The following is a 25,078-nucleotide window of genomic DNA, read 5'->3' on the forward strand; positions in this document are numbered from 1 at the left end:
ATTCCGCGAAATTAAAAAGCATGCTGCGTTTTTTTACCGTGAAGCGATTCCGCCGCGGTAAAAACCCGCAGCATTAGCACAGCATTGCGGAATCCCATAGGAATGCATGGGATGCTTATTTTTCACGGTTAAAACCGCCGCGGAAACGCGAAAAAAACGCCATGTGTGAACTCAGCCTAAAACTCTCTCACTACGACAAACTAAAAGAAAACAAGAGCAGATAATTGAAAAAGGCCCAAGTGGAAAGATGACTATAATGGCGCCAAAAAAAAACAGGCGCAAAACTCACAAAATTAGAAAAAGGCGCAAAAGCAAAGATGAACCCGGGCTGCAGTGTGCGAGGCTCCGAATTATGGGCTCTTCTACCACACTGCTCCACCATACGGGCTATAGAAGGGGCCACGCGCGTGCGCAGTAGCACTCCGCCAAGCAGTGACCACCACACGCTGCTCGCTGCAGCGACACTACTCCTACTCCACATCGCATGACTGGAGGAGCGTGGACTGCTGACGTCACTCAGCATGGCGCTTCTCGATGGGCAGTGATTGGCCAATCAACGGCAGAGGGCGTGGTTAATTACGTTTCTCTTCAGCCTTTGAAGGGTAGGCGTGGTTTAGGGGTCCCGATGCATCTTGGGAAGGTAAGATGGCGACTTCCATGAGAAACGAGTGACCTGTGTGACAGAGGGAGGTAGCTGCGTGTTGCGGGGACGGTTCTCGGGCTGGGGATGCAGGTTGTAGCCTCCGCTGTCCGCTCTTATTGGATATTATGTTCTTTTATTGTTACTATTACACAGTCCACCGGTTCTGCAGTAATTGTGGGACTACAACTCCCAGCATGCACTCGCAGCTCCACAGTTTGCAGCCTGTTCTGTAATATAATAAAATGAAGCGATTTAAAGTTGCCCTGCCATTTTGTGTACGCAGCGCCTCTGCAGACCTATGCCTGTCTCCGTGGTAACAGACTACAGACAGGCCCCGGTGTCGTCGGACCCCGCAGTCTTGGAAAGCGATGTTCTTGCAGAGTTTTTGGAGCAAGTTCAGTGTAAAAAAAAAAAAAACCTAAAAAAAAGTTTTAAAGACTCTTCCTGTTCTATTATAAAACCACTTTTTGCTTTTTTTTTTTTCAGTTTTTGACTGTTTTTTTTTTCTTTCTTGATGAAAACTGCTCCAAAAAACAGGAAAAAAAAAAAAAACCTCCTTTGAATGAATCCTCCACATATTCCCCAAAGAGGAGCGTTTCCTGGTAAGTTTCCACTAGAAAACTCAGGTTTTTGAACACCAAAAAAAAAAAACATCCCCCCTCTCCTTCCTGATGAGCCACAGATGGTGGGGAGTCGCCCAAGTGCAGGAATAGGGGCAGTACTCAGGGGTCGGATTTGCAAATTCATCAGTAAACTCACCCCAGACAGGGTTCTCTCTTTTTTTTTTTTACTTTTTTTTTTTCCACAACAGTTTTATGTGGAAGGGAAATAAAAACAAATCCCCCCATATATCGGTATATTGACCCGCTGAGGCTAACCTGAGGCCGGTCCCAATACTTCTGACTCTTGTGACGGCACATGGGACCACGGTGGTAAAGCCTGTGATTGGTTGATGGAATGCCTTTAGAGGGGACAATAAACAGAGACTGGTGGGGGGCTGGGAAAGTCCCCGCACATGAGCATCAGAAGATGAGACTCTATGTATGTATGTTTGTAGTCTGTCACCATGGAAACACTTGATTTCCTTTTTATTGCAAACGCATGGGCCGTGCACATATACAGCCGTGTCCACATCGGACATTATCTTTCTGAATCCTGCTCATATAGGTACTGTTCACATGGTCAGGTTTTAAATACATCGGTTAGGGACTGCTCTGAGATGGGTATACTTTGACGTTTGGTAGAGCAGCTTAGTATACATTTTTTGCAAAAAAACGTATCAACTAAACACCGTGTTGTTACCATCTTTTTACTAGCACTTGCTGTTTGTTGTAACAAAAATATATAACAGTAGAGTATTTTTACACGTTTGTTATACTATTTCTCTGTGTTTAATTTTCATTTTTAGTTGTTTGCAGGGTTGCTTTTTTTAATATTTTCACTGGCATAATTGTAAACTAGATGCCTGAACCTACATACCCAAGAAGTCCTTGAGAGCGGGACTCGGCAGCCTCGTCGTGAGTGGAGGGGCGCGTGCTCGCGCTCTGCTCCATTTATTGTCTCAGGGTGTGTGCATACGCTGCGGATTCTGCTGCGGTGTACAGTACCATTATTCCCTATGGGAAATGGAAACCGCTGTGCAGACGCTGCAGAATTTTCCGCAGATTCTAAACCACAGAAAGAATTGACATGTCAATTCATTCTGCAGATTCCCCAGCGGTTTCCTATCTCCACTGTAGAGATGACAAACCGCGGGGCAAAACCACAGGCTAATCACCTGCGGATTTTGAAAATCCGCGCGGATCAATCCGCAGCAGATTCCGCAGCGTGTGCACACAGCCTCAGAGACGGAAGAAAAAAGCCGATCCCTGTACTTGAAAATTAATAAATCGCCAGCTGAACATTTGCACCTTTACTGTATTCAGGATGGGTCTCCAGAGTCCCATTCTGGGACTTCCAATGCTCCGTTTTTGAGATTGCCTGGTTTCCCAGCGGTCCGACAGTCGGCGATCAGCCAGTTATCCCCTATCCTAAGTTAAAGTTTAAAAAAAACAAACAAATATATACACGTTTAAATCATCAACATTTTTTACGTCCATCACATGGAAAAAATCTAGATAATAATGCATGTATATTCGGTATCGCTGTATCCATGAAAATGCATACTAACAAATCATTATGCTAGTTGTCTACATGCTGCATGCTGAAAAAAAGAACAGAATTGCCTTTTTTTTTAATTCACCTTTCCCCTTTCCGCCACCCATATAAAAACCAAAAGTAAGCAAAAAGAATATTTAATATATATTATACCCCAATATGGGGCCTGTTAAACTGTTACAACTGTTCCCGTAAAAGAACAAGCTAACACACAGCTGCATCAATGGAAAAAAAAGTGTTAAGGGTCTCAGGAAATGATGACAAAAACAAAATTTTTTATTTAAAAAAAAAAAAAAATTACAAAAAGGAAACTAGTAAAACAAAGATCTGTTAATTTGGTATAACCCTAATCAAACTCATCTGCAAAAAATAAAAAATAGATCAGGTTATTTGTACGGTTCTTTTGGTGGACAAACAATGTTATGTCTCTTGGAAGGCGAGGACAAAAGCAAAAAAAAACTAAAGAAGTCCTTAAATACTTTTTTTTCCCCATGTCTGTGCTAATGAAGCTTAATCATCATATAATAATAATAAATTGTAAAACTCTGCAGACACAACACTTATTGCTGTTGGATTTTTTTTTTTTTTTTTTTTGCACTTTTTTGTTTTTTACTTGCTTGATTTTCAAGTCATATGACCGATCTTCGAGGTCTCATTTGGTGACATGGAAGAGGGAGGTAAATCTTTCTTCTCTTGCATTCCGGTGACCATCAGTCATTTTTCATTACAGATGTGGGCTGTGACGCGGCTGCTCTGGGGGAGCGGCCCCCTGGTGTCACAATCGTCCCGCTCATTCTCTTTAGGTAAGTTTTTCTGAAAGCAATATGGTGGAATAAGGTCAATGGTTTGTATAGAGATGATATCACTTCCTCATAAGTGGGGCCACAGGGCGAGTGAGCGCTGCTGTGAGTGATAATACGGCTGAGATCTCACTCCCTTCATTTTCAGGATCTGCAGAGGTCTCAGAGGTCAGACCCTCCTCTACTCATCATAATGTTATGGAATATCATGTCGGTATGCCATAATGTTATCAAAAGGGAACACTCATCTCCTTTTATTCACATTGTATAGGGCCCCCACCCACCAGTCGGGATTAACCCCTTCCCAGCATGAGACATACAGGTACTTACATTCAGGTGCCAATGTAGAGAGCGAACGCTGAAACTGAGCGCCGCCCCCCCCCCCCCCCCCCATGTACATGTACCTCAAGATGGTAACAATAAAACTATGGCTAGATCCACAAAACAAGTTCTGGGTTTCTGATGATTGGAACATAAATCAAATTTTAAATTTTTGTGTTTTATTTTTGTTTTTTTTTGTTTTTTTTTAGCAAAATTCAAAGACGCTAAACATTTTATACATCTAGCATCGCAGTAATCTTACTGACCCCCAGAATAACGTTAAGGTGTTCCATTAATTTCGGCATTAGGTCTCCCGGCGGTCTTGTGACATTGGCATGTCACGTGAGCGCTGCAGCCAGTTGGCGGATGCTAATTGGCTGCAGGAAAGTATAAGCCCCGCAAGACCTGGCACTGACATTGTGGGAGTTGAGTATAAGGTTTTTTTTTTTTATATCTTACTTGGAGGACTACAGTATTTAAGAAGGGATTGTCCATGCAGTACCAGGAGAATGGGGGTCTGTTGATCTCCTGTTTGCAGCTTGTGGTGGTCTGTGTCGGCTGCATACAAGAGTAGACCAAACAGAGCCGCAGCAATCAGATATTTATGGATTTTATTATGCGGCTGTGTAACCTTTCTTTCTCCGCTGTCTTGTAGGGAGCCGCAGTCTCGCTCAGAATCGGAGCGGATTGCCACCACCAAAGATTGTAGACCGCTGGAACCAAAAGAGAGCGCAGTTTGGGGTGTATGATAATATCGGGATTCTGGGTAAGTCAAGGATACGTGGTGAAAAAAATTGGTGGTCTCCAAAATGTAGATCATCAGCAGAGATGTGCAAACCCGAACTGTAAAATTTAGGGTTCGTACTGGACACCTAGTGCCGCCGCTGATCTCCAAACACAGACTAAAGTTCAGGTTTCCATTGAGTTCTATGGAGTTTGGGTAGAGTTCTGTACCCGACCTGACGAACCCGAATATCCCCCGGTCCGCTCACCCTTAATCTTAAGCTCTAGGAAAGCTGAGGGTACTAACTTGGGAACCATCACGTCTCTCCAGGAATGCGCTCGTAGGAATAGAGAGACGTCCCAGCAGCTTTCTCAGTTCTCTTCTATGGGAGTTCTGAAATTTGGCAAAAAAAGAAGCGTGCACGGCAATTATTAGAATTCCTATAGAAATGGGTAGAAACAGTAGTGCACGTCCTCGTTCTCAAAACGGCTGCTCTGAGCCTCGCACCTCTCTTGCACGAGTGGCCCTGTCTTGTGCCTCCAGGGCTAGAAATGTGACCTTATAGCTCTCTCCATTCATGTCTATGGGAGCGCTGAAAATTGCCATGAAAGGATTTAATTATTTTTTTTTTAAGCTCCCATAGAAGTGAATGGAGAGAGCACCAAATCTGCCACCAACACTACGTTTCTGGTGATGTAAAATAGCACTGTGTTCTTCAGAAATGTGGAGGTCCCACCTCTAGGACCTGCACCCCTCAGATATGTATGGAATATCTTTGGGATTTGCAATACATGTCTGAGATGGGAACCTGTCCGCAGGATTGTGCACAGTAACCTACAGACAGTGTCAGGTCGGCGCCGTTATACTGATTAAAAGGATACCAGGTGATGAAATCCGTCTTGTGGTTGTTGTGTAATCTTTATTTTCAGTTTTGAGTTAATGATATTCTCGTGCCCGGGGCGGCCTGGGGGGGTCTTCTTGTGGTGCTGTGATTAGGTACTCATAAAGGTATGTGCACACGTTACGGTTCACCCTGCTTTTTTTGTGCGGATTTAGCTAAATCCGCAGGTAAAATGACCTGCGTTTTACCTGCGGATTTAGTGCAGATTTTGTGCGGATTTCCCCTGCATTTTGACACCTGCGGATTCCTTTAATGGAGCAGGTGTTAAGTCTGTGGATCCGCACAAAGAATTGACATGCTGCAGAAGTGAACCCCTCAGCGTTTATGCTGCGGATTTTTCTGCAGCATGTGCATAGCGTTTTTCAGATTTTAGATTGACTTTAATGGTACTGTACACCGCAGTAGAATCCGCAACGTGTGCACATACAGTTGTGGCCAAAAGTATTGACACTGCTGCAATTCTGTCAGATAATACTCAGTTTCTTCCTGAAAATGATTGCAAACACAAATTCTTTGGTATTATTATCTTCAATTAATTTGTCTTAAATGAAAAAACACAAAAGAGAATGAAGCAAAACATTGATCATTTCACACAAAACTGCAAAAGTGGGCCAGACAAAAGTATTGGCACCCTCAGCCTAATACTTGGTTGCACAACCTTTAGCCAAAATAACTGCGACCAACAGCTTCCGGTAACCATCAATGAGTTTCTTACAATGCTCTGCTGGAATTTTAGACCATTCTTCTTTGGCAGACTGCTCCAGGTCCCTGATATTTGAAGGGTGCCTTCTCCAAACTGCCATTTTTAGATCTCTCCACAGGTGTTCTATGGGATTCAGGTCTGGACTCATTGCTGGCCACCTTAGAAGTCGCCAGTGCTTTCTCTCAAACCATTTTCTAGTGCTTTTTGAAGTGTGTTTTTGGTCATTGTCCTGCTGGAAGACCCAGGGAGGGAGGGAGACCCAGCTTTCTCACACTGGGCCCTACATCATGCTGCAAAATTTGTTGGTAGTCTTCTGACTTCATAATGCCATGCACATGGTCAAGCAGTCCAGTGCCAGAGGCAGCAAAGCAACCCCAAAACATCAGGGAACCTCCGCCATGTTTGACTGTAGGGACCGTGTTCTTTTCTTTGCCTCTTTTTTGTCTCCTGTAAACTCTATGTTGATGCCTTTGCCCAAAAAGCTCTACTTTTGTCTCATCTGACCAGAGAACATTCTTCCAAAACGTTTTAGGCTTTTTCAGGTAAGTTTTGGCAAACTCCAGCCTGGCTTTTTTATGTCTCGGGGTAAGAAGTGGGGTCTTCCTGGGTCTCCTACCATACAGTCCCTTTTCATTCAGACGCCGACAGATAGTACGGGTTGACACTGTTGTACCCTCGGACTGCAGGGCAGCTTGAACTTGTTTGGATGTTAGTCGAGGTTCTTTATCCAACATCCGCACAATCTTGCGTTGAAATCTCAATTTTTCTTTTCCGTCCACATCTAGGGAGGTTAGCCACAGTGCCATGGGCTATAAACTTCTTGATGACACTGCGCACGGTAGACACAGGAACATTCAGGTCTTTGGAGATGGACTTGTAGCCTTGATATTGCTCATGTTTCCTCACAATTTGGTTTCTCAAGTCCTCAGACAGTTCTTTGGTCTTCTTTCTTTTCTCCATGCTCAATGTGGTACACACAAGGGCACAGGACAGAGGTTGAGTCAACTTTAATCCATGTCAACTGGCTGCAAGTGTGATTTAGTTATTGCCAACACCTGTTAGGTGCCACAGGTAAGTTACAGGTGCTGTTAATTACACAAATTAGAGAAGCATCACATGATTTTTCGAACAGTGCCAATACTTTTGTCCACCCTCTTTTTTATGTTTGATGTGGAATTATATCCAATTTGGCTTTAGGACAATTCTTTTTGTGTTTTTTTTTCATTTAAGACAAATTAAATGAAGATAATAATAACAAAGAATTTGTGTTTGCAATCATTTTCAGGAAGAAACTGAGTATTATCTGACAGAATTGCAGCGGTGTCAATACTTTTGGCCACAACTGTACCCTAATGCAGACTGCTGACCGGTCACTGATCCCTCAATGACCTGACTGACTAGTGTACATAATGGATATATGTACATACTAAAAAAACAAAAAAAAACACGATCTGATCAGCTGACATGTGCCCCTAACAGCCGCGGTTGGAATCGCGATCCACCCATGGCTGTTAATATGTTAATGCTGCTGTCAGTCTCTAACAGCGGTATTTAACATAAATATCTATATGTCCGATGGGTGATAATTGTTAGTCACTTCAAACAATGTATTTCAAAAAGGATGTCCATATGTGGCATCATGGCCACTAGACTAGAAGTGATTCCAACAAAAGTATGATAAAAAAATCAATATTTATTAATAACCAATTCAAATAGTAATAAAATTGACAGGGCTAAAACCTCCATGAAGAGGGAGCAAAAACAGCAAAATATCACAGCACAATAATAGAAACAATAAACATGAAAACCGTAATGAATATGTAAATGGCCAAGGTATAAAGGTATATCCATTTGGTAAAATATTATTCATGTGCAATTGAATATATAGTTTGAGCAATAGATTGATCGGTATGCTGTATCTTCAATGCAGGTGATACCAGAAAGTAGTATACCGCAGATTATTGGCATAACGAGAGAAAAAAAAACGCCAAAATTACGTCTCTTGGTTGCTGCAGCCTTCCAATAAAATGCAATAACAGGCGATCCAAGCATCGTATCTACACCCAAATGGTATCAATAAAAACGTCAGCTCGGCACTAAAAAATAAGCCCTCCCCCAGATCCTAAAAAATGGAGACGGAATCATATTTCTAGGTCAGTTTTAGCATTTACTGAACATGGCGGGGGGGGGAAACTATTGTGGAATTGCTCTTTTTTTTTTTTCGCAATTTCATGGCCCTTAGAATTTTTTTTTTTTTCCGTTTTCCAGTACACGACATGGTAAAACCAATGCTGTCGTTCAAAAGTACAACTAGTCCTGTAGAAAAACATGCCCTCACACGGCCATATTGACGGAAAAATAACACAAGATATGGCCCCGAGAAGGAGGGAAGGGTGGTGAAAAAAAAAATATAAATATATATAATATATATCTTTCCTTTTTTTTTTGTTTTGCTTTTTTGTAAAAAAAAAATTTTTACGTTTTTTTTCCAAAAATACAAAGAGGAAATGTGTGATCTGTAACTTTAGGCCTTCTAGAGATCGTTTCCTCTTCAGCTCGTTTAACTGTTGACAATAACAGTAATTTTGGCCAGGGGGTGCACAGACTTTTAGATGTCACTGTATTTACTATTAAAAAATTCTTATACCGCTAAGTAACCCATCTCCGAGAATGAGAAGATATTAGTAAGGCAGAAAAGAAATAAAGTGGTGATGTGGAGGGAACCAGGAATTAGAACGAAGCGTCTCAAAGATTCGATCTGATGTTTTATGATGTAAATTCCAGGTGATTTTAAAGCGCACCCCAAACATCTGATCGTCGGCCCTTCCTGGCTCCGGGGCTGGCGGGGGAACGAGCTGCAGAGGTGCATCAGGAAGAAGGTGATGATCGGACGTCGGATGTTCTTTGATGAGAGACATAAACTGAACAAAAGGATCAACTACTTGTACAGAAGGTTCAACCGCTACGGGAAACACCGGTGACCCCACAGTCTGCTGCCCACTCAATAAACTATATTTCTTCTGTAGTTATTGGTTTGTCGCCTTGTTTTCTGTTCTTTTACCTGGTGCAATGTGCCATCTTATCATGTATCTCTGTATACAGGGAGCTCCCCCTAGTGGTGACTGCAGACAGGATCTTATCATGTATCTCTGTATACAGGGAGCTCCCCCTAGTGGAGGCTGCAGACAGGATCTTATCATGTATCTCTGTATACAGGGAGCTCCCCGTAGTGGAGGCTGCAGACAGGATCTTATCATGTATCTCTGTATACAGGGAGCTCCCCCTAGTGGAGGCTGCAGACAGGATCTTATCATGTATCTCTGTATACAGGGAGCTCCCCCTAGTGGAGGCTGCAGACAGGATCTTATCATGTATCTCTGTATACAGGGAGCTCCCCCTAGTGGAGGCTGCAGACAGGATCTTATCATGTACCTCTGTATACAGGGAGCTCCCCCTAGTGGAGGCTGCAGACAGGATCTTATCATGTATCTCTGTATACAGCGAGCTCCCCCTGTAGTGGCTGCAAACAGGATCTTATCATGTATCTCTGTATACAGCGAGCTCCCCCTAGTAGTGGCTGTGGGCAGAAATAATTTTCTTATGTAACTATTTTGCTATAGTACATAATACAGGAGATTTGAGGCCCCCTGAACCCCATAACAAAACACCATATTTTTCAGATTAAAATGCACTTTTTCCCCCAAATTTTAAGGGAATATCTGAGTGCGATTTATAATCCGAAGTCCACCGCATTAAAAACCATGGCAAGTGTGGGGGCTCCAGAATCGCCCCACTGCTCACGCCGGCAGCTTCCTGCAGCAGCGCCCCTGCCTCCTTGGGCGCTGCTCCACCACCGCCGCCCCTCAGGTAAGCTACCGTAAAAGCAGACAATGAGGCGCATCACAATTTTATTAAAAATATTTTTTTTCCTTATTTTCCTCCACATTTTAGGGTGCATCTTCTAATCTGGAAAATACGGTGCTATGGATTTAATCACAAGAGTTTTGGATCCATTTGTATGAAAACAAAGAGCGACATGTGAACTTTAACCCCTTACCTACATTGGACGTACTATTCCGTCCATTTGACCTGGGACCTAAGTCCCAAGGACGGAATAGTACGTCCAGCGTGATCAGCGGCGCTCACGGGGCGAGCGCCGCTGATCGCGGCCAGGTGTCACATTAACCCCTGGTACACTGCGATCAAACATGATCACAGTGTACCGGGGCACAGAGAAGAATCCCTGCGTGCTTCCCTGCAACCCCCGGAGAGATGCGATGTGCTGCGTCGCTCCGAGTATCCTCCTCCCTAGAGGTCCCCGGATCCAATATGGTCGCGGGGGCCTTCGGGGTCCTGCAGAGGCGGCTTCAGCAGTGCCTGCTGAGTGTAGGGACGGAGGAAGCCTGCAGCAGCGCCTGTCAGATAGCTGATCTGACACAGGACAGTAATGTCCCCCCCCCCCGGGACAAAGTAATAAAGTAAAAACAAAACAAAAAAACACTTGTAAAAATAATTTTAAAATTCTTAAATTTAAAAAAAAAATTCCCTAATAAACTCTTTTTTTCTAAATTAAAAAAACAATAAAAGTACACACATTTAGTATCGCCGCGTCTGTAACGACCCACCCTATAAAAGTTAACCCCTTTACTGAACCCCTTCGAAAGCAAAAAATAATGCTTTATCATACCGCCAAACAAAAAAGGCAATAACGCGCAATTAAAAAGACGGATATAAATATCCATGGTACCGCTGAAAACATCATTTTGTCCAGCAAAAAACGAGCCGCCATACAGCATCATCAGGGAAAAAATACAAAAGTTATAGCTCGCAGAATAAAGCGATGCAAAAATGATTATTTTTTTTATCTAAAATTGTTTTTATTGTATAAAAGCGCCAAAACACAAAAAAAGACTTAAATGAGGTATCGCTGTAACCGTACTGACCCGAGGAATAAAACCGCTTTATCAATTTTACCACACGCGGAACGGTGTAAACACCACCCCAAAAGAAATTCATGAAACGCTGGTTTTTGTTCATTCTGCGTCCCAAGAATTGGAATAAAAAGCGATCAAACTATGTCACGTGCCCGAAAATGGTACCAATAAAAACGTCAACTCGTCACGCAAAAAATAAGACCTCACATGACTCGGTGGGTCAAAATATGGAAAAATTATAGCTCTCAATATGTGGTGATGCAAAAACTATTTTTACAATAAAAAGCGGCTTTTAGCGTGTGACAGCCGCCAAACATAAAAACCGCCATAAATAGTAAATCAAACCCCCCGTTATCACCCCCTTAGGGAAAAATAATAAAATAAAAAAAAATGTATTTATTTCCATTTTCACGTTGGGGCTGAGATTAGGGTTGGAGTTAGAATTGGGGGTTTCCACTGTTTGGGCACATCAGGTGCTCTCCAAATGCAACATGGCGTCTGATCTCAACTCCAGCCAATTCTGCGTTGAAAAAGTCAAACGCTGCTCCTTCCCTTCCAAGCTCTGCCATGCGCCCAAACCGTGGTTTACCCCCACATATGGGGTATCAGCCTACTCAGGACAAATTGCAAAACAAGTTTTAGGGTCCAATTTCTCCTGTTACCCTTGGGAAAATAAATTGGAGGCAAAAATGTCATTTTTGTGGAAAAAAATATATTTTTTTTTTTATTTCTATGGCTCTACGTTATAAAGTTCTGTGAAGCCCTTGGGGATTCAAAGTTCTCACCACACATCTAGATAAGTTCCTTGGGGGGGTCTAGTTTCCAAAATGGGGTCACTTGTGGGGGGTTTCCACTGTTTAGGCACATCAGGGGCTCTCCGAACGCGACATGGCACCCGATCTCAATTCCAGCCAATTTTGTGTTGAAAAGTCAAATGGTGCTCCTTCCCTTCCAAACTCTATCATGCGCTCAAACAGTGGTTCCCCCCACATATCAGGTATCAGCGTACTCAGGACTAATTGCACAACAACTTTTGCAGTCCAATTTCTCCTGTTACCCTTGGTAAAATAAAAAAAATTGGACCTGAAGTAATTTTTTTGTGAAATGCAAATGTGTTTTTTTTTTTGTTTTGTTTTTTTAAACTTTCAAAAAATTCCTGTGAAGCACCTGAAGGGTTATTAAACTTCTTGAATCTGGTTTTGAGCACCTTGAGGGGTGCAGTTTTTAGAATGGTGTCACTTTTGGGTATTTTCTATCATATAGACCCCTCAAAGTGGCTTCAAATGTGATGTGATCCCTAAAAATAAAATGGTGTTTTAAAAATGAGAAATCACTGGTCAATTTTTAACCCTTATAACTTCCTAACAAAAAAAATTTTGGCTCCAAAATTGTGCTGATGTAAAGTAAACATGTGGGAAATATTACTTATTGAATATTTTGTGTGCAGTATCTGTGATTTAAGGGCATAAAAATTCAAATTTGGAAAATTGCGAAATTTTCAAAATTTTGGCAAAATTTCCGTTTTTTATCGGTCGTCCATGACAGCACCACCTGAGAGAGGGGATCTGCCCTTTAGGAACAGGAAACCTACAGATACAAAAAGGGTGGCACCTCTCCCACGCATCAGTTGGTTTCCTGTTCCTAGAGGACAGGACTCCCTACAGATCGTCCGTCATGGAGTCGTCATGGATTCCCAGGCCGGCTGACCGACCCAGGTAGCGGGGGGGTCTCCTACCTCGGTCAATGCGGGGTCCCTGGAAGCGCCACGGTGGGGCCGGGTAGGTCACCACAGTAGTGGACGGAGAAGGTGGAGCAGAGGGTCTGGTGGACACCGCCTCCAGAGCGCCAGCACCGGGTACGTATGCCCCGGGCCCTCCTGGTGCGCTCCCCCGGGTCCGGTCCTCCCGGTCGACGTCGGCGCCTGGTCGGTGGTCATGGCGGCGCGCGCTCCCGCAAAGCTCTGGTGAGCGGCGGAAGGGGCGGAGCCGGGAAGCCGAATCCAGAAGTCGGGTGCCGGCCGGTTTCCGATGAGCGCCGCGGGTGCACGCCTGTCCGGGGGTCGCGGGCGGCAGCTTCGGGAAGGTGGGGGGGGCCGGAGCATGGGGGGGGAGGTCACGGGAGAATCCCGGGTGGGTGGTGCCATGGCCAGATCCCTGCTGACCCGGACACCAAGAGGCCATATAAGGCAGGTGGGGACACTGCTGTGGTGCTTCCGAAGGGCCCAGCGATGGATACAACGGAAGCCCCCATAGACCAGCAGGACGAGGCGCAGGAGCGCCCGCAGAAACAGGCCACAACAAAACCACATACGAGTGGCCAGCAAAAGAAACAGACGAACAAGCGACCAAAGCCACGGAAGTTCCTCCAGACTAAAGGATCCCCCTGCCTCCCTCCGTGATCCGGTACCTGCTTCAACTGCATGGGTGAGAGATCTCAGTGAATGTACCCTGATGCAGGGTTCCCTTATGTCTTTTCGCAGGGGAAGAAAGCTATGGGAAAACAGAAGCACAGGGAATGTGCCCTCTGTAGTTGCCCCCTACCAGATGGCCACGCTAAAAAGTTATGTCAGCCATGCATACGACAGACGGTAGGGGTTGATAGAGACAGGGAGTCCAGGGGTAGATTGTCAGGCCCTTATACTCTCCCCCCGTTTACGCAGGTAGCGGAAGAGACACCTGACTTCAATTCAAGCCTGAGGGAGATAATCAGGTCGGAGATGAAAGTCTTATCTCAAGGGGAACCGTCTAGAAGAAGAGAGGCTAGTGTTTCAGGCTCAGAGGCCTTAGTCACCCCTAGGAAAGGCGATAACTCCTCGTCTTCCTCGGATGAAGACTCTAGCCAGTTCTGCTTCCCCTTAGTTCAAATGGACAGACTAGTGAAGGCAATAAGGTCCACCATGGGGGTAGCGGACACAAAACGGGAACTCTCAGCACAGGACATAATGTTCGGGGGTCTAGACCCCAGAAAACGCAGGGCTTTTCCATTAAATGATAAAGTCCAGAGCCTGATAGACAGAGAATGGAAAAGACCTGAAAAAAGGGGCACCATGCCACCAGCTTTCAAGCGAAGATACCCCTTTGATGACCCAGTAGTAAGCAGATGGGATAAGGCCCCGAAACTAGATGCAGCAGTAGCCAAAGCATCCAAAAAATCCTCCATATCCTTTGACGATATGGCCTCCTTGAAAGATCCGCTAGATAAAAAAGCAGATTCTTTTCTAAAAGGAACATGGGAAATGTCAGCAGGCGCACTAAGACCAGCGATAGCTGCCACCTGTACAGCCAGATCCATGATGGTCTGGCTAGATCAACTGGATTCCGAGCTAAAAGACAGAACCTCAAGAGCATCCATTCGAAAAAATCTGCCGATCATCCAGAATGCCGCTGCGTTTTTAGCCGATGCTTCAGCAGACTCTGCAAGGATGGCGGCTAGAGCTGCGGGTCTATCTAATGCAGCGCGGAGAGCGCTCTGGTTAAAGTGCTGGCCGGGAGATATTCAGGCCCGGTCCCGTCTCTGTTCCATTCCTTGCGAGGGGGAGTATCTATTCGGCCCCGTCCTGGACGAATTATTAGAAAAAGCTGGGGATGACAAAAAGAAATTTTCCAGTCTGCCGAATCCTTCTTATAGACGTCCCTTTACCAGGAAAGGATATTTCCGTAGAAGGCCGTCCAGAGATCAGGGCAGATGGGATGAGAAAAGAAGGAAAGGTACAGGATTCATGTTTGGAGGAGGGGGGCGCCAGGAAGGTCCAGTTCGTGACACGAAAAAGCCGCCCCAATGACTAGTTGCCCCGGTAGGAGGGAGACTAGCTGCCTTCTACCCAACCTGGTCGCTGATCTCTAATAGCATCTGGATACTGGGGGTAATAGCTGTGGGACTGCGACTAGAATTCTCTAGGATCCCCCATGATCGATTTAAAATCACCCCACTCAGGTCTTCTACTTCAGAACAAGCTGCCCTGGAGGCCGAGGTTCATGACCTGTGCGGCAAGAAAGTCCTAACAGAGGTTCCAGAGGGAGAATGGGGGAAGGGTTTCTACTCCCCTCTGTTCCTGGTCCGCAAGCCAGACAGCTCATTTAGGACTATAATAAACCTTAAGGCCCTCAACAAGTTTCTGGTCATACGTCCGTTTAAAATGGAAACAATTAAATCCATAATAAAATTGCTGTTCCAAAACTGCTTTATGGTGGTGTTAGATTTAAAAGACGCCTACTACCATATATCCATCCATGCAGCTCATCAGCGTTTTCTCAGAGTGGCGGTTCAGTTAGATGGGTCAGTTCGACATTTCCAATATGCGGCCCTTCCCTTTGGGGTGGCAGTCGCCCCCCGAGTATTTACTAAAGTGATAGCGGAGGTCATGGCCCATCTACGTGAGTCAGACATTCTGGTGGTCCCCTACCTGGACGATTTTCTTATCGTAGGCAAAACGGCGAATCATTGTTTGGAACAGCTACAAAAGGCAATGTCTGCCCTAGAGCGGTTAGGATGGTTGCTGAACATCAAAAAATCTCGGTTGCAACCGATGAGAGTCCAACAATTCTTGGGCCTAATCCTAGATTCTGAGAAACAGGAATGCCGTCTGCCTCCGGAGAAGCTTGTTCGCCTCCACTACCAGGTCCTGAACGCCTCCAATAACCCCACTATGTCCCTCAGGAAAGCCATGTCCCTTCTAGGCTCTCTCTTTTGCCTGTATCCTGGCAGTCCAGTGGGCCCAGTTTCATGCAAGGAAACTACAGAGCGAGGTTTTATTACATCAAAAAGTCCTTGGGGGTTACTTGGAGGGCCAGCTAACCTTGTCCCGTAACACAAGGGAGTCCCTAGAGTAGTGGCTAGACAAGGATAATTTATCTAAAGGGGTACCCTGGGAGTATAACATAACCCGCATAGTCACCACGGATGCTAGCCCTTCCGGTTGGGGGGCTCATATGGGTGAATTGCTAGTCCAGGACCAATGGGAACATCATCAGTTAGGAATGTCGTCTAACCTAAAAGAATTGACAGCAGTAGAACAGGCGGCTAAAAAGCTCCTTGTGTATCTACAGGGCCATCACGTGTGAGTGTTCTCCGACAATCAGGTCACCGTGGCGTATATCAATCACCAAGGCGGGACCCGTTCCATACCCCTGATGATTGTAGCAGAGCGGTTGTTCCAACTAGCAGAGCAGCATTTTCTATCTTTAACAGCTCTACATATAAAAGGGAAGGACAACATCATGGCAGACTTTTTAAGCCGCAATCAGCTAAAGCAAGGAGAATGGTCCCTACACACCTCCATATTCAACCTGATTGTACAAAAGTGGGGACATCCAGAGGTAGATCTCTTCGCCACCAAGGAGAACAAAAAATTGAGACAATTCTGCTCCCTAAATCCCAGAGAGAGTCTCCTCTGGCGGTAGATGCCTTTCTGATAAAGTGGGACTTCAGGCTAGCCTACGCCTTCCCTCCTCTGTCTCTACTACCCCTGGTGATGAGATGAGGAAAATCAGAAAAGACAGAGCAAGGGTTATAGTTATCGCTCCATTTTGGCCCAGGAGGGCATGGTTCTCATGCCTCAGGACCATGTCGGTATCCGATCCTTGGGTTCTTCCGGACATCCCGGATCTCCTATCCCAGGGCCCAGTCTTCCATCCTCAAGTGGCTGGCCTACATCTGACGGCGTGGAGTTTGAACGGTCACTGCTAGAAGAGAAAGGCTTCTCCCCAGACCTAATTAACACCCTACTTAAAAGTAGAAAAATTATTACCACGAAAATTTGTTAGAATTTGGAAAAAATTCCTTCAAAACTCAGGAGTAGTCGTTGGGGATTCAGCACCTATAATTCAGATATTAGTGTTTCTACAGAAAGGTCTGGACATGGGGCTTTCCACCAGTACCCTTAAAGTACAAGTATCAGCCTTGGGGGCCCTTTTTAGCTGCAACATCGGTGGTAATTACTGGGTCAGCAGGTTCATTAAGGCGGCAGGCAGAACCAGACCAATAGTGAAGGATAGATTCATGCCATGGGACTTGAACCTAGTCCTCACTGCTATGACGGAAACCCCATTCGAACCTATCTCATCGGCTTCCATAAAAAACCTGTCCCTCAAAATAGCCTTCCTGGTAGCTCTAACCTCAGCTCGCAGAGTAAGCGATATCCAGGCATTATCCAGGCGTCCTCCTTATATACAGTTCAAAGAGGATAGGGTAATACTTAGACCTGATCCAGCGTACTTACCTAAGGTAGTTTCTAGCTTTCACAGGACACAGGAAATAGTCCTCCCATCCTTCCTCCCTAATCCAGCTAACGAGAAGGAAGAGAAACTACACACCCTGGATGTTAGGAGATGCCTCATAGAATATCTGGCAGTCACCGACCCCTGGAAGAAAGATAATGCCCTATTTATCTCCCATCAAGGCCCTAGGAAAGGTTGTAGAGCGTCGAAAAATGCACTAGCCAGATGGATTAGAGAGGCGATTTCAATAGCATACACCTCAAAGGGCAGGTCGCCACCCGGGAAGCTGAGGGCGCATTCCACCAGGGCCATGGCGACCTCATGGGCCGAAAGATCAGAAGTCTCCATTGACCAGATATGTAAGGCGGCTACTTGGTCCTCTCCGAGCACCTTTTATAGTCATTATAGGCTAGACCTGGGTGCTTCCACAGACCTCTCTTTTGGTATAAGGGTGCTGCAGGCTGTAGTCCCTCCCTAAATAGTTTTACTCTCTGTAATTCTCTCAGGTGGTGCTGTCATGGACGACCGATAAAGTCTTAGTTACTCACCGGTTAACGGTATTTTTCGGAGTCCATGACAGCACCCGTATATTCCCTCCCTTTAGTTTAGTTTGGGTGTGCACGTCTTCCTCTTGTATATGCCCACTGGTGATAAACATTTATAATAATAATAAGAATACTGTACATAAATCATGCATTAACCTTGGAAGTCCTCTTGTGCTCTGTAATCCAACTGATGCGTGGGAGAGGTGCCACCCTTTTTGTATCTGTAGGTTTCCTGTTCCTAAAGGGCGGATCCCCTCTCTCAGGTGGTGCTGTCATGGACTCCGAAAAATACCGTTAACCGGTGAGTAACTAAGACTTTTTCACAAATAAACGTAAGTTATATGAATGAAATTTTACCACTAACATGAAGTACAATATGTCACGAGAAAACAATGTCAGAATCACCGGGATCCATGGAAGCGTTTCAGAGTTATGACCTCATAAAGGGACAGTGGTCAGAATTGTAAAAATTGGCCCCGTCATGAAGGTGCAAATAACACTTGGGAGTAAAGGGGTTAATATCACACATACATTCTGCTGTCTTTGCCGCTCCTTGGACATCTGCCCTGATTTCTGATGTCGCTCTGCAGGGTGGGGGGCCGCCATCACTGTGTATGGATCTGGCTGCAGAGCTGGACGGCGCCTGCAGATACAGCCGGAGACATGTGAGTTACACATCGCAGCACTAGATCTGTCACCGATCACCCAGCGGGCGACATCGCAGGCTATGGCTCGCAGTCATCTGTCATTTATGGAGAGAAGTGACGATGATTACACGGACCTTCATCCAATAACGATGAGAAGCCGCAGTGTAGAAATCCTGGTATCCTAGACTGACATAAATCACTTTTAAGGGAAGTTTCTTCTATGACACGGTATTTTAAATATCTCAGCTGCTGCAGAACATCATAATAGACACACCAGCTGCTGTTGCACCTCGTAATACAGACCTCATGTACTGTACTTCAGACCGGTGAATGTTTTGAGATGATGATGATGACCAATGCAAACTGGACGCCATCATTGTGCATCAATTCATGATGACTATATGTGAGAATTGCTTACAAGGCAATTCCCTAAGAGAATGTGTGACCTGAGGGGTTATGCTCCACGTTCTCTCCTGACTGTAGCTGCCATATTGGTCAGATATATGGGTGACGGCTCCTGGGCCCATCTGCCATGTGTCATTGATAATTTCAGTGTCTTGCTCTGTAGGGGGGGCTATTGTGCCCATCTTGTAACAGGATCCAATCATGTTTGATACCTGTGCACACCTATAGTGTTGGCATTGATGTTAGATATAAATACATATTGTGAGGAGGTTAATATAGAGGAAATCAGGAAGTTTTCTTTTTTCGGTTCTCTTTTCCCCCTCGTCTCCCAGGTCTCCTGCTTCTCCGCAATATACTCCATGTTACAGCTCCCCGGAGACCGACGTCACCTCCAATCCGAGGATCAGACTTACACAGGAGCAAATAGACGAGGTGGATAAGAGCAAAGGACCGAGTCTTGTACCAGCATTCATTATATCTGCGCCTGGGAAGCTGGGTGACTGGCAGCATGGCCGCCATTGCCCTAACAAGAGACGTCATCATCACATCTATATCAGCACACACTCTTCTCTATCACCTCGTCCTCCTCCCGTGTGGCCTCATCCCGATCCTCCTGTGTCGCCTCATCCTGCTCCTCCCGTGTCGCCTCATCCTGCTTCTTCTGTCACCTCATCCCGCTCCCCCATGTTGCCTCATCCTGCTCTTCCCATATCACCTCATCCCACTCCTCCTGAATTGCCTCATCTTGCTCCTCGCATGTCACCTCATCCCACTGCTGCTGTATCTCCTCATCCTGCGCCTCTCTGTATCGCCTCATCCTGCTCCTGCTGAATCGCCTTGTCCCGTTCCTCTATTTCACCTCATCCCACTCCTGTGTCACCTCATCACGCTCCTCCTGAATCGCCTCATCCCACTCCCCCTGAATTGCCTCGTCCCGCTCCTCCTGTGTTGGCTCATTCCGCTCCTGAATTGGCTTGCCCCGCTTTTCCCATGTCACTTCGTCCCACTCCTCTATTTCACCTCATCCCGCTGCTCTTCTCTCACATCATCCCGTTCCTCCTGTGTCACCTCATCCCGGCCCTCCCGTGTTGCCTCATCCTGCCCCTCCTGAATCACCTCATCCCGCTCCTCCCGTATCACCTCATTCTGCTCCTTAATTGTCACCTCGTCCCTCCCGCTCCTTTCATGTTGCCTCGCCCCACTCCTCCCGCATATCCTTGTCCAGCCCCTCCCACATCGCCTCGTCCCGCACCACCTCGTCCCGCTCCTCCCGCACCGCCTCATCCCATCCTGCTGCTCTGTCGCCACATCCCGCTCCTCCTTAATCTCACCTCTCTGTCTCTTCGTTCTCCAGGTTGTGAGGATTATGGAGGCCAATGTGCACAGAGTTGTAGAGGTGGACGTCTCGGAGCTGGAGGGAGCAGACTCCGGATCCGGGGGAGGTTATAACAAGGTATGAGATGGATATCTATCCTCAAAAAGCCAACCCTCGACCCAACCGCTATGTCTAGCTATCGCTCAATATCGCTGCCCCCATTCGCTTCCAACCTCCTGGAGCAGCACGTCCACGCTGAACTTTCCTCCCACCTCTCATCTAACTTGCTCTTTGACAATCTACAATCTGGTTTCCGCCCCCATCACTCCACTGAGACAGCCCTGACCAAAATTACTAATGACCTACTTACAGCCAAAGCAAACGGACAATACTCTATACTCCTCCTTCTAGACCTGTCCTCCGCAATCGACACAGTTGACCACTGCCTCCTACTGCAGATCCTCTCCTCCTTTGGCATCAAAGACCTCGCCCTATCCTGGATCTTCTCATACCTTTCCAACCACACATTCAGCGTCTCCCACTCCCACACCACCTCCTCATCCCACCCTCTCTCTGTTGGAGTCCCCCAAGGCTCTGTTCTCGGACCCCTACTCTTCTCAATCTATACACTTGGCCTGGGGCAACTCATAAAGTCCCACGGATTCCAGTACCACCTTGAGGCTATGTGCCCACGTATGCAGAAAATTTCTGCTTCAAAACCAGACTCCTTCCCAGAAAACGCGCGTTTTATTTCCGCGCGTTTTTTGCGCATTTTTTGCTTAAAAACCGTGCGTTTGTGTTTTTTCCGCGCGTTTTCTGACTCATAGAAAATAGCAAAAACGCTGACTTTTCCGCAAAATTAATGAGCACGCTGCGTTTTTTACCGCTAAGCGTTTTTTGCGCGGAAAAAAGCCCATCAATGTGCACAAAAAGTGCGGAATTCATTTAAAATGAATGGGATGCTTCTCTTATGCGTTTTTGAAGTGTTTTGACCGGGACAAACGCTTCAAAAACGCTTACGTGGGCACACAGCCTTATGCTGACGACACTATGCTGACGACACTCAGATCTACCTCTCTGGCCCAGATGTCACCTCTCTGCTGTCCAGAATCCCAGAGTGTCTATCAGCCATATCCTCCTTCTTCTCCTCTCGCTTCCTCAAACTGAATGTGGACAAATCTGAACTGATCATCTTTCCCCCATCTCACAGATATTCCTTACCTGATGTATCTATCGTATTTAATAACATCACGCTTTCCCCGTACCGGAGGTCCACTGCCTCGGAGTAACCCTTGATTCTGCCCTGTCCTTCAAACCGCACATCCAAGCTCTTTCTAGCTCCTGTCGCCTCCAGCTCAAAAATATTTCCAGAATCCGTCCTTTCCTCAACCCTCAATCTACTAAAATGCTTGTGCATGCCCTCATCATCTCCCGCCTCGACTACTGCAACATCCTTTTCTGTCGCCTCCCTGCTAACACCCTCGCACCTCTCCAGTCCATCCTTAACTCTGCTGCCCGACTAATTCATCTCTATCCTCGCTACTCCTCTGCAAATCTCTTCACTGGCTTCCATTCCCTCAGTGTATCTAGTTCAAATTACTAATACTGACCTACAAGGCCATCCATAACCTGTCTCCCCCATATGTCTCTGAACTAATCTCCCGATATCTTCTCTCACGTAATCTCCGGTCCTCCCAAGACCTCCTTCTCTCCTCCACACTTATTCGCTCCTCACCCAACCGCCTCCAAGACTTCTCCCGAATAGCCCCCATCCTCTGAAATTTTTTGCCCCAACACGTCCGGCTATCACCCACACTCGGATCCTTCAGACGGAACCTGAAAACTTTTCTTCTGTTACAATGTGTGGCTCTCATCCCAGATGCTGATGATGATCGGGCTGATCGCTGCGGTGCTGCTCATTATTATTTGCGGTGAGTTTTATCTACAACTTTCATGTAAAGAAATATTTTCCTGAGTTTCTACAGACAGAAGATTTTGAACTTTCTTCCTCCAGCTCCTTGAGCCTCTATTTATAATCTTCTCCTGTCGTTTTTCCTCTCCTCCATCCCTTCTTGCACCAGTTCTCATCATCTCCTCATTCCATCCACATTAGTGATTATTGTCTCCCAGGAGCCCCGATCACATAATCATTTTTTGTTGTAGGGAATCATCCACTAGGGGGAGCTCGCGATCCGGCTGCATACAGAGATACTGTTATTTGTATGTCCAAGCAGGGGATTTGGAGCTGTGTATCAGGAAAGCAGGGAAGAAATAGTGGAAAAATCCAGCAAACTTTTTCAAACCCAATGAACTGGCGGTAATGAGGCAGTCTTACAGCAATGCGCCATGGGAGAACATGTATGCAAATTAGCTCTCTCAACCAACAGTAAGCTCCTGAGCTCCCTGTAATGGTGGATCTATGCAGGAGATCTCTTATTCTTCATTGACTGTTTCCCTTCCAGTCTATTGCTTCACAGGAGGAGCAGCGATGTCATCAGGAAGAAAAATGCAATCTTCTACTGCACCTCCGATGCCTGTGATACCTGTGGTGCCAACACTTCTGCCCGACTCTTCCTCTGTCGTCTGCTCAGGAGATTGCACTGTCTAATGGGAAATGTTATGGGACTTTTTGCAGTTCATGATTGTGATTGTCAGTGATCATGTATGGACGCAGCAATACAAGAAATAGAACAGAAAGGATGAAAAAGATAATAAGCAATGTCAAAATATTAAAGAAAACAAAGTCCAAAGCTTCCTGTGGAGCAGAAGGGCCGCAAAATTACATTACTGATCCTGAGTTACATCCTGTATTATACCCCAGAGCTGCACTCACTATTCTGCTGGTGCAGTCACTGTGTACATACATTACATTACTGATCCTGAGTTATGTCCTGTATTATACTCCAGAGCTGCACTCACTATTCTGCTGGTGCAGTCTCTGTGTACATACATTACATTACTGATCCTGAGTTACATCCTGTATTATACCCCTGAGCTGCACTCACTATTCTGCTGGTGCAGTCACTGTGTACATACATTACATTACTGATCCTGAGTTACATCATGTATTATACTCCAGAGCTGCACTCACTATTCTGCTGGTGCAGTCACTGTGTACATACATTACATTACTGATCTTGAGTTACATCCTGTATTATACCCCAGAGCTGCACTCACTATTCTGCTGGTGCAGTCACTGTGTACATACATTACTGATCCTGAGTTACATCCTGTATTATACCCCAGAGCTGCACTCACTATTCTGCTGGTGCAGTCACTGTGTACATACATTACATTACTGATCCTGAGTTACCTCCTGTATTATACTCCAGAGCTGCAGTCACTATTCTGCTGGTGCAGTCATTGTGTACATACATTACATTACTGATCCTGAGTTACATCCTGTATTATACCCCAGAGCTGCACTCACTATTCTGCTGGTGCAGTCACTGTGTACATACATTACATTACTGATCACATCATGTATTATACTCCAGAGCTGCACTCACTATTCTGCTGGTGCAGTCACTGTGTACATACATTACATTACTGATCTTGAGTTACATCCTGTATTATACCCCAGAGCTGCACTCACTATTCTGCTGGTGCAGTCACTGTGTACATACATTACATTACTGATCCTGAGTTACCTCCTGTATTATACTCCAGAGCTGCGCTCACTATTTTGCTGGTGCAGTCACTGTGTACATACATTATGTGACGCTTCAGGGATTGACAGCGTCCGAGAGTGGACCCTCTGGGTCGAGGAACTGAATCCCCTGGGGCGAGCGCGCCAGGTGGAACCGACCCCTATACAGGGACCGTTAGGGGCCGCCTGCGGGGGTCAGACACCGCGACAGCTGGAACCAAGAGGGGCGGCTCAATGGACCGGAGTGGCTACAGGCAGGACCGAGATACCAGACAGGACCCAAGGTATAGGAGCAAGGAGTACTGGACGGGGACTGGTGTAGAGGAACCAGACGGCAGGTACCAAAAGGTGGTGACAGTACTAGGGCACAGGACTCTGTGCACTAAGCGCGGAGGGAGGAACAGAGCGGTTAGCACCAGGATCAAATGTGACGACAGACAGGCAGGAGAACAGGACAGGGAACGGGACAGGCACTGGAGGGCAGAACCGAGACGGAGACCAGAGGAAACACAGACTGGAAAAACAGAGGCAAGGCGGAATGGATGACGGGCAGGAAGGCAGGTAATAGAACACAGTGGCAGAGAAAACGAAGGCATGGACAGGAGAATCACGAGACTGAGGAAAGGACTATAGACAAGCTATAGGCGGTCAGATTAGCGCAGGGTATAGCACACGATAACCAGGCGTCCTCCCATTATGGGAGACGCCTGATATATCCCCTGCCAGCAGGTGATTGGCTGGCCGTGATCACAGAAGCCGCCCACCGCAGGGTTAAGAAATCTGCAGGGCGCACGCTCGCGGCCTAAGGCGCATGCGCGGGACCGCAGCTGACCGGGAGGAAGGAGGAGGTGGGAGCGTGCGTGAGCAGGGAACAGTGCGGCAGGATGCGGCCGGGTAAGAGGACGCAGCAGCGGGACCCGGTGCTGGTGGGACGGCGGCGTGCACGGCCGCCGACGTCACACATTACATTACTGATCCTGAGTTACATCATGTATTATATCCCAGAGCTGCACTCACTATTCTGCTGGTGCTGTCACTGTGTACATACATTACATTACTGATCCTGAGCTACATCCTGAATTATACCCCAGAGCTGCACTCACTATTCTGCTGGTGCAG

General features: G+C 46.2%; 2 protein-coding genes across 8 annotated transcripts; both read left to right on the top strand.

Moving 5' to 3' along the window:
• The first annotated feature begins 500 nt into the window (after window positions 1-500).
• On the top strand, window positions 501-9,274 carry MRPL51 (mitochondrial ribosomal protein L51). 5 transcript variants are annotated; one of them, XM_073552916.1, is made up of 4 exons: window positions 501-640; window positions 3,531-3,603; window positions 4,577-4,687; window positions 9,034-9,274. In XM_073552916.1, exons 1-4 carry the CDS (start codon window positions 626-628, stop codon window positions 9,228-9,230), a joined length of 396 nt encoding a protein of 131 aa, XP_073409017.1. In that variant the 5' UTR covers window positions 501-625; the 3' UTR covers window positions 9,231-9,274. The 5 variants fall into 5 exon arrangements, with proteins under 5 accessions (XP_073409017.1, XP_073409018.1, XP_073409020.1 ...); XM_073552917.1 differs by lacking the exon at window positions 501-640 and adding an exon at window positions 641-733; XM_073552919.1 differs by lacking the exon at window positions 501-640 and adding an exon at window positions 663-690.
• Window positions 9,275-18,504: 9,230 nt separating this feature from the next.
• VAMP1 (vesicle associated membrane protein 1) lies at window positions 18,505-23,511 on the top strand. 3 transcript variants are annotated; one of them, XM_073552728.1, is made up of 5 exons: window positions 18,505-18,608; window positions 19,328-19,427; window positions 20,350-20,448; window positions 22,190-22,241; window positions 22,474-23,511. In XM_073552728.1, the coding sequence occupies exons 1-5, from the start codon at window positions 18,520-18,522 to the stop codon at window positions 22,629-22,631; spliced, it is 498 nt and encodes a 165-aa protein (XP_073408829.1). In that variant the 5' UTR covers window positions 18,505-18,519; the 3' UTR covers window positions 22,632-23,511. The 3 variants fall into 3 exon arrangements, with proteins under 3 accessions (XP_073408829.1, XP_073408830.1, XP_073408831.1); XM_073552729.1 differs by having other exon boundaries at window positions 22,392-22,492; XM_073552730.1 differs by lacking the exon at window positions 22,190-22,241.
• The last annotated feature ends 1,567 nt before the right edge of the window (window positions 23,512-25,078 follow it).

Source organism: Dendrobates tinctorius, unplaced genomic scaffold (assembly GCF_039654945.1).
Source record: "Dendrobates tinctorius isolate UK_male_01 unplaced genomic scaffold, ASM3965494v1 ptg000196l, whole genome shotgun sequence".
Lineage (NCBI taxonomy): Eukaryota > Metazoa > Chordata > Amphibia > Anura > Dendrobatidae > Dendrobates > Dendrobates tinctorius.